Genomic DNA, 9,565 nt, shown 5'->3' with positions numbered 1-9,565 from the left:
ACGACCTGAACGAGTTTAAAAGTGGATTCGAAAAATATGGAATCGAAATTTTTTATCCAAATATCCAAGTGAGTAATTTATATTTTGTAGGTAAGTGGCAGATTGAAACAACTATTGTAAAATTTTCACAGGGAAAAGATTCTAAATCAGCAAGTAAAATGGATTGCTTGGCAAATAAGACCAACAAACTTGCGACGGATATCCCTTCTTCGGATAAAACAATGGAAATCTTATATTTTGGAATTGCTGCATTCAAAAATGGTCGGCATTGCCATTTTGCCGTAGAACCTTTCTTTAAGCGGCATTATTCTATGCATATACGGGGATACAAATTTTGGAGTTTTATTAGATTTTTTCACTTGTTAAGAGAAGTTGGGCTAGAGAGGATGTGGGTAAAGTGAGTAGTGACATCGGAAGAAATGTATTTTTCTAATTAATTACTATGCAAAAAATTATTTACTTTTTCCATTTTCAGAAATTACAAGTGGTACAAAAGGATAATAAGTATGCGAAGATTTATGAAATTGAACCAATCGGCCCTTGTTTTCGCAAAATATTCCAAAGATTATTGGCCGCCTATAAAAGGTATGAAGCTAACTGAAAAATTTGCACAGATTTTTGCAATCTGCGGAGTGCTTGTAAGTTCTGGAATTATTTGTTGGATTTATGAAATATTTTATGGCAATCATGCGATGACGAGGAATATGGTGGAGGTTTTTGGATAAGTTAATTAGCGATTATCTACTTGGTTATTTATTTATTTGGCTAAGAATAAAATATGACTTTTGCTATGGACGTTAAATTCTAATCTCAAATTGTTGTGTCACCTTCACCCAAAAAGTAAATTAATTCCTCACAACTGAAGCCACAACTTGAAGGAGTCCACTTGACTTTATTCTCACATTTCCCATAAGCTTTACCATGCACCCCATTCTCAAGGATGTGAAATGAGGCTACGTGCGAGAAGGTGAAAATGTAAGAAAGAACTTCAACTTTCACCATTCTCTCGAATTTTCTTGTACTTCAACTCTTGTTGATGTGGTTGCGATGATACGTGACGCAAATCAAGCTCGCCCATTGTATTAGTTCACCTTTACATAAATTGCCTGCGAACATGACATTGAAAACTGATTATTGGAATAGTTTGAGAAATATTTGCAATTTCAATGCGCACTAGGACATAATTGCCTCTTTCATTTTCAAGGTTAGGTTAACCTTCAATTTTTATTTTTGCCAATTCCAAGAAATCAAATAATACAACATTTTAATATTAGACAAGAAAAATAATTTAAGAGTGATTGTTGAACATGAAGTAAAAGTTGCGATGGAGGGGCTTATGTAACAGTTTTTTTACATGCAGATGTACATATGCACAGTTTCATCTTTCATGTTTTTTTCTAGTTGAGCTAAACGAACATGTTTTTAAGGTGTTGACAATCATGCATAAATCTATTTCGTATTTCTATAACATAAAGTTGTGTTGGTTGTCGAATTAATTTCTTGACTTGGTAAACTATCAAGTAGGGACTGTTCAAAAAGCATGTGATCGATTTGAGGGGTAAAGGTCACAGCATTCTATCTTTTCCATGTTAATTATAACATGGGGAAAATACATAGGTCACACGAGGGGGTGGAGATCAAAATTCTACGAAAATCCATCACATGTAACCTATTTTTGTATACTACTGATATTCACTAATTCATCATTGTGTGTATTTACAACTCATTGTGCTGCGCAGCATTTTGTATTGACTTAACAATTACATTTTTAATTTTAGTTAATATTATATATGTACATATTTACATGTAGTTGAATCTTCTAGTGTACTGTTTTTTTGTACTACGTATAATCTTTCCCTTTGTCATCAAAATATTTTTACTTACCAAACTGACGCAACTTGGTGAAAGTTTCTGAAGCAAATTTGTACATAGATTTGTAAGTAGTTGAAACTTTTGTACTTCTTGTACTAATTGAGATTCAATGGATTTGTAATTCAAAGATTATACGAATACCAACTACTTTAACTATTGTTCTCCACCAATCTATCAATCCATGGGGAACTTGAGATTTGTATTTTTAAAGTACTTATAATTCCGAGTCCATAAACACAGGTACCACAATTCTATGATTTAAGGGTGTCATTTGCAGCTAAGTCTCTACTATTTGAAGTGCGTACTACATATATATGTACACATAAATACATTAAACAGCAAAATTCAACATATACTTTCTCCCCACTTCTTTCAATCAATTCAAACAAATTGGAATACACAGAGATTTAGTGGAAATTCGAAAGAAAAGTTTGTTTTTACTCTATCTTTCGACATTTTGAGTGAGATATTTATATATTTATATTTATATAGTAATTCGAATTTTCAATCCAAACAATTAAATTACTCAGGTATTTTTTTTCTTTTCAATACAACAAACCAAAATTGCAACGATTTCCATCATTTATCTGCATACTACAACGTAACATATCCAATCAGAGATACATAAATAATTATAGCCCAAGACGACTAAGGGTCTCCAAAACCAGGTACTGCAAATTTACTGTGCGAGGTACATAGCTTTCATATCATTCATTTTTCAATCTCATAAAATAATACCAACCAACGCATGAGAAATTCTTCCCATATTTCCAAATTTTTTTAAAATTTAGATCAACGTCTCTTTTCTACCCCCAGTCTCACTCGCGAAATCAAACACGATATCATCTCCCTCTTTCTTAATTTTCATGTCGTACCCAATAAAAATGACAACATCAGCACCATTTATTTTCCCATAGTCCATCATTTCCATACTCCTTCGCCTCATTGACCCGTTATCCTCACACCATGTCGAAATACTTACAGGCTTACCACCCATTACCTGAGCCACCTTGTTACACGACCTGCATCTTCGAATTTGTGGCGAAACCAATCGCATCGGTGTCTTCTTGACGTAAAACATTCCACTCATCGAGTAAATGAGTACGGGACAGATTATGATGTAAATGCAGAATGCTATCCCAACAGCGTAGTAAATTGGGTGATTAGTGTTATCCGGATTCAGGCAATTAGTAATTCCTGGCATTTCGAAAATTCTGTAATATGAGATCAGGATCCCGATGGGAAACCAGAGCAAGATGAATATGGCAGAGTGCGTGTACATGAATCGGACATTTTGAACAGTTTTCATCATTTTTAGTGAGGTGGTTTTGGCCTGTAATGAATTAGTTTGAATGCTTATGTCGAAAGGAATTTGTTTTAATTATTTCATACCTTCAGTTTGTAGCACAGCTTAAATTTTGACCGTATTTTATACAGTTCTAAATATCAAGGGGCGAGTTGAGATTAATAGTTTAATCACTACGAGATATTATTCTCACTTACCCCATCCAACCAATACAGGTATGGTCACATGAAAGATGATGCATCTCACGATTTCTTGTATTATCTCAGTTATTAGCGAATTCATCAGTATTTTCTATCATAAAATATTTTAATTAGTTGGGCATGATTGCTTCAGTAAGTAAAACATATGTATTTAAACCACCTTGACACAGCACTCCGATTCGTCCTCATATCCAGTTGTAAACCACGTCGGAATAGCAGAAACTCCAGCGACGCACCAAATCACCGCAATTGACAGGAATATGTCCTTATCAGATGAGTTGTCCTTTTTAAATTTTTTGCGACATTCACAACTGATGAGTAATACGGTCAGAGATATTATGCTGATGTTGAAATCTATTCAAATAGAATGAAATTATTTGTGATGTCAAATAAAATATGGAAAAATTGACAAAAAATGGTGTGAAATTAATGTCTTACTTATCATGTACGATCCCAATGAACATGCAAGTTTTTCGTTAAGCATTTTATCCGCACCCGAGAAGCCTATGATGGCAGAAACTGATCCAAACACGAACGCGATGCATAAGTTGCACAGGAGGTAAACCAGTCTCCTAAAATTATGGGATTAAAAAAATTGTATTTTCTTAAAAATTCCAGTATTGACCTTACCGTGACCTTTTGTTGCTCTTCCATTTTCCCACGAAACCAATAATTGTCAAATTGAGAATTAGTGAAACAATTGCAATCATGATGAGCGCCATTGTTTGTTTCTCCATCGTGGATGTTCTTAATGATGCCCAGGTCAGACCGTGGTCCACGGTCGTGTGAGAGGTGAAAGTGAGATTTCGGGGGCTATTTATATACGTGAGAAAAATATATATCTGCTTTTTTGTAATTTGTTGGTGGGTGGCGTTTTTCTATCTACAGATACATTCATACATGCATAAACGGCATGAAATTACAGGTAAGGAGGCTTCTGTGATCTGTCTTTTTTTGTGTAAACGAGGGTGAAGCGTGATTGATTTCGGGGGAGGCTTTCCCTCAGAGAAAAAGCGATACAACAGGGCATGACTGATTTCTAGAGAAAAATGAGACGTTACGTAAACTGGACAACAACTTCAAGGTTGGTGGAAATCCAAAAGAGAAAGTCAAAGTGAGAATGTGAGATTGTTCATGTGTACAGCATTTTTCACGATTTGAGCAATACATATGTACATATATGCATATATTTAAGCTTATTTGAATTTGATCTATACGTATTTAATACAATTATTATGCATATCACAGAATAACTCATGCATAGGAAAAAATAAGATGAAATATGAAGTAAAATAATCATTAAAAAATAACCATCACTTTAAAAATCATCGTTGAATAAACCACAAAAAGAGCTAAAAGTTGCTAAATACTAAATTTTAAGGTGAAGGACTAATCGTGCCATAAGCATTTGTGATTGCGCAGTAATCCCCATGTACCAAGCACATATGTAAGTTTTATCGCATTCGTAATGCCCTCTGCTAAAGTTAACAATGTTAAAATAAGAGTTTCATCTTTCATTTTCCAACTAGAAAGTCCAAGGCTATCGACAAATTCTCAATAAAGGTCACGATCGGCATGTGGATCTTAATTAAATTTATCTCGAAGAAGACTTCAAGCATCCTCCAGATTGCTGCCCACTCGCCCACGGCTCACACATGAAAATATCTTCAAAGTCGGACCTTCATCTACTTCGCAGGTGGTAAATACTTACGAAGTCCAGCAATTCTGGACAAATTAGAAATGGTGAAATCGGACCTGTCGCTAATTCTAACTCGCTAAAATATTTGTGCGGTTGCCAGGTCACGAGGTGGGACGTTAGGAATCTGAACGGATTAATTCTAATACTTACTGGAGAATACATAGCTTCTAGTTTTTCTCTGGTGGAATTACTTATGTTTCACTTTTGAATTCGCAACTCGCGTAAATTTTGTGGAGTTGGATTTCGAAAGTCTGCTGCAGTATGTAAACACATACATATGTATGTATGTACATATGTGGAAAGAAATAGAAAAGAGGCGACGTGCATATGTTTGGTTTTTCAAGAACACAGCTGCAAATTAGTTTCCTGAGAACCTAACATAATTTGCTACTAATTAAAGCATAACTTTTTTCTCCAGCGAATTTATTTGCTTTTCCGACGAGAATATGGCGAACCATTCAATTTCAGGGTGGCTTTCTTCGAAATGAATGTCCCCGTCGGCTGTTCTACTGATTCTGAATATAACCAAAGAGGTAAATAATGGATTGGGAACTTTTTTGAGGATGACGAAGCTGATTGATTAGCTAATAAGTTTATTTAATTACACATATTTATAAGCTAAATAAAGAGAAAAGAATGTCATTTTGTGGTGGCACTTATCACTTATGATGATCTAAACCTATACATAATTAGAATTTAATTTAGTATCAGGTAAGTCAGATATACATTATCAATATTGAATACTTACTATATACTCGATTGAGAAAGGTCTACAAATGTTATCATATTGATTGAAATACAGTGCACATATACAATTGTTGACCTCTGAATGTCACACAATTGTATGGTCCAATAAATTGCTGCATTATCATTTCCCTCTTCAGAATAACATCCTTAACCAGTACATATTTAGATGAGTATATTAATAAAATGATGCGCATCGGGTTGAATATATCCGTACTGAAAAATGTGCCCATTATTAAGGGGTGAAAGCCCTTTATAAGATCGTTATGTCCGTCTGTCTGTCCGTCCGTCCGTCCGTCCGTCCGTCTGTCTGTCCGTAGCTCCGATAACTTTTGAACGAAAAGACATAGACACTTGAAATTTTGAACGTAAACTCCTAACGTCAATAGAGAGGACGAGTTCGAAGATGGGCACTGTAGGTCACACCCATCAAGGTCAAAAGGTCATGAAATGTCATTTAAAGGTCAAATTGCATACATGCATCAATTTGAATTGAAATACGGATAACACACTTCTTTCACCCCTTGGTTACATTCGTTGTGACGGTTTATTGCATTTAAGTGCGTAAATAAGTACGTAATGGAACAAATATGTACATGAATATATATTTACATTTGCACACACAACATCTTAATATATGTTAAGTGAAATCCCACTGAACGTATCTCAAATTTGTATGTGACAGATCACAATAATAATGGCACGATTGGGCTATAATGGATTCAATAGACAGCTTATCGAAGAGAAATACTTAACAATTTTATCAGTACTGACTTTATTTCTTGGCAATGAAAATAATGATATTTTAGGCTAATTGTATAAAAAATGGTGAATTTGCAGAAAGTGAAGAACGATATAGAAGTTCTTTTTGGGTTTACAATTCTCCGAAACGTGCACGGAAGTTCATTTTAATAGGAAATTAAAGAATTGACGATCGCATTCAATAGAAATAAGCTACCAAGCGCTTGGGCTTGCAAGCCCAGCCCCAAACACAGGGCACAGGGACAGAGATGAATAGAGGAACAGAGAAACACAAACAAGATATGCCACAAGCACAACTATCGTGAACTCTGCTGAGGGTGAATATATTGTACATATGTATTATGCAACGGATACAAATCAATCCGGACACAGCAATTTTTTTCATGATCCTAAGACTTATGACAAATTGGTCCAATTACGAGTAATAATATTAATTTTATGCCTATTCGAAAATTGATTTTCCATGCATATGACATATGTATTTGTAAATATCCGACTACTTTGCTCCCCACTTTTTCAGCTTTTGCACTGAAACTTATATTGTGTAATACATATCTGCACTTGGAAAATACAAATTTATAAATCAAATTGATTGATTAATAAACTAAATACTTCAAGCTCATCAATTTTGTTATTGATATTTTACTTGTTCGTATATAAATCGTAAATATGTACGTATATCGTTGAGCGATTAGTGTTTGAAGTGTATATCTGATGACATTGGCGATTGCATATTTACTTACGAACTCGTTGAACTTGGATACTGCGATCTTAAAATCATCATGTGATGTGTGTTGTATACGGACAATGCCCGTACTTTGGTCACTTAAATAAGTCCACGTACACAGACAAATTTCGAAAAAAATCAGTTTGAATGCATAATATAATATTTATTTAAACCCAAACTCATTCTATCATTAACAATTTCGTAATTTGAATATCAACCCTTTTCTCATTCCGTCATGTCGATAAATCATTTCCCCTTATGCACCTTAAAGAAAAGCTTAATATAAAGCGTCAACATCCCCCAAACAAAAAAATTGGCCGAAATCCTCACCAAGCTAAATCTCATACAATAAATCGAAACCTTGCTATTATAATAAGTCCACTTATCATGCCAATTCATCATCCCCCAAACTTTCTCTCCCTTAATATCTGCCAATTCCATGGCTTGAAAGATCAGTGACTTTGCCGTAAGAGAATACGGAATCGTAGTGTTCACCAAACCTTCAATCATTTTTTCAATGGAAAAAATTACAGATTCATCAGCCATTTTCAGACCTGGCTTTCCTAATTTCGTAACAATTTCCATATACAAATCCCGATCGGGGTGAAGAGCTAAGTTGTATCTGTCCTGAACTCCCAACATTTTGCCAATCACTGCCCAAATGTGGACGTACCCTCGAAGTCCTTCATCTTCTTGGAACGTGGTGTAAAGTCCTACCTTGTTTGGGTACACGATGAACGGTGCATACATCCCAAAAGCGACCAGGGTCACGTCTAGCTGGGTAAAATACATTGATGGCGTCCAGGATATCAAGTGGGATGGGTAGTCCGTGGTGTCCACAGATTTCATGTCTTCTCTGATGCAGGCGAGAAGTTCCTTGTACTCTGCGGGGTACTGGATTCCTTCCGGTGGAACGATCGGTTTCACGGCTGGGCGACCCAGGATCTTGTGCAATTTGCGGACACGTTGAATAGCCTGGACAAATTCGGAATTAGCTCCGCTGCTGAAGTCGGACAAAAGCCATTGGCACATCGTGGTTCGAAAGGTGGAGAGGAATCGTCCTCCGCAAATATTGTTGGGATAAAAGCTCTTGAAAACGGTGGATGCAATTTGCTTTGAGATGAACCCTATCGTATCCGCGAGCATCATTGTGGTCAAGACCACGGCGTAGTTTTGTTTCACGAATTCTCGTCCCTTGGCGAGGAGGTCGTAATCTATCCAAGGAATTTCGTGCGGCTCAATTAACGTGGGGCTGTTTCCATCCGTTACTGAACCTTCTTGGAGCAATTCCTGGAAAAATTTGCTGTGGGTGGTGCGTCCAACTTTTTTCGGAGAAGACTTTGTAGGCGTGGAGTGGGTGTTGGGAGGCATTTTTGCTCTAATAATTGGAAATGAGATATATTTTTAAACAAGATCTGCGTTAAGTAGATTTTTAAAAAATGTGCTTATTATACCGTTGGTGAAACAATTTGAAATATGATGAGGATTTGATGGCCAATAACAAACTGCGAGTTATAAATATATGTACACGTCTATTTAATTAAGGAACGAGGAAAGCAAAATTGCAGCTTTCAATCAGCTACATATTTATAAGTGCTGTGGTATCAGCATCAATTAAATAGATGGCTGGGTTGTTATTATGTTATATTATGTTGGCTTATCATAATGGATATCTTAATATGCATTCGTACACAATGTACGTGAGATACATTCACATTGAAGAGTAGTATTTATTCAATGTCAAAGTGTCATATAAGTACGCGAGAGGAGAGTGCAATGGTCCAATCTCAATCAAATACATACTTATACGGTGTACATTCATACATATGTACACATACTTGCATACTTTACACGCTATTTTTCAATGCATCTTTCAATTGGTTTTATTTTATACTATTTATTACTTCTACCTCAATGCCTTTAATGCCTGCATATATACTTAATGATAAAGTCCGAAGTTATTATGCAGTTTAAATTTTCATGAGAAGTGCATTAGTTTTACAGGAGTTAACAGGTACGTCATAGCCCTACTTAGGCCTTAGTTTGGAACAGGAAAGGGTCAAAGTAACATCTTTATGGCAAATTACGTAATTAAGGTTCTCACGCTATGTTCGTTCGAATTTGAGTAAATTTATGTCGTTATTTAGTTTCTGAACTATTAAGATAAAGGAACACATAGTTATTGTTTATCATAGTCACGCAGTTTAATAAAAATGTGGCATTATGTAACTCATAGAAACGTATGTTTACTCAAG

At 35.4% G+C, this 9,565-nt stretch overlaps 2 protein-coding genes across 3 annotated transcripts; both read right to left on the bottom strand.

The window, feature by feature from the left end:
* Window positions 1-1,254: 1,254 nt before the first annotated feature.
* Window positions 1,255-3,774, bottom strand: LOC118435013. Of its 2 annotated transcripts, XM_035849979.1 has the most exons (4): window positions 3,539-3,774; window positions 3,376-3,469; window positions 3,265-3,311; window positions 1,255-3,205 (listed from the first exon to the last, which is right to left on the bottom strand). In XM_035849979.1, the coding sequence occupies exons 2-4, from the start codon at window positions 3,458-3,460 to the stop codon at window positions 2,660-2,662; spliced, it is 678 nt and encodes a 225-aa protein (XP_035705872.1). In that variant the 5' UTR covers window positions 3,461-3,469; window positions 3,539-3,774; the 3' UTR covers window positions 1,255-2,659. The 2 variants fall into 2 exon arrangements, with proteins under 2 accessions (XP_035705872.1, XP_035705871.1); XM_035849978.1 differs by having other exon boundaries at window positions 3,376-3,774.
* A 3,674-nt stretch (window positions 3,775-7,448) lies between these two features.
* LOC110846176 lies at window positions 7,449-8,921 on the bottom strand. Its single transcript, XM_022092831.2, has 2 exons — window positions 8,765-8,921; window positions 7,449-8,688 (listed from the first exon to the last, which is right to left on the bottom strand). Exon 2 carries the CDS (start codon window positions 8,679-8,681, stop codon window positions 7,557-7,559), a length of 1,125 nt encoding a protein of 374 aa, XP_021948523.1. The 5' UTR covers window positions 8,682-8,688; window positions 8,765-8,921; the 3' UTR covers window positions 7,449-7,556.
* Between the last annotated feature and the right edge of the window lie 644 nt (window positions 8,922-9,565).

This window comes from Folsomia candida, unplaced genomic scaffold (genome assembly GCF_002217175.1).
Source record: "Folsomia candida strain VU population unplaced genomic scaffold, ASM221717v1 Fcan01_Sc003, whole genome shotgun sequence".
Lineage (NCBI taxonomy): Eukaryota > Metazoa > Arthropoda > Collembola > Entomobryomorpha > Isotomidae > Folsomia > Folsomia candida.
This window is presented reverse-complemented; position numbering and strand designations above follow the sequence as displayed.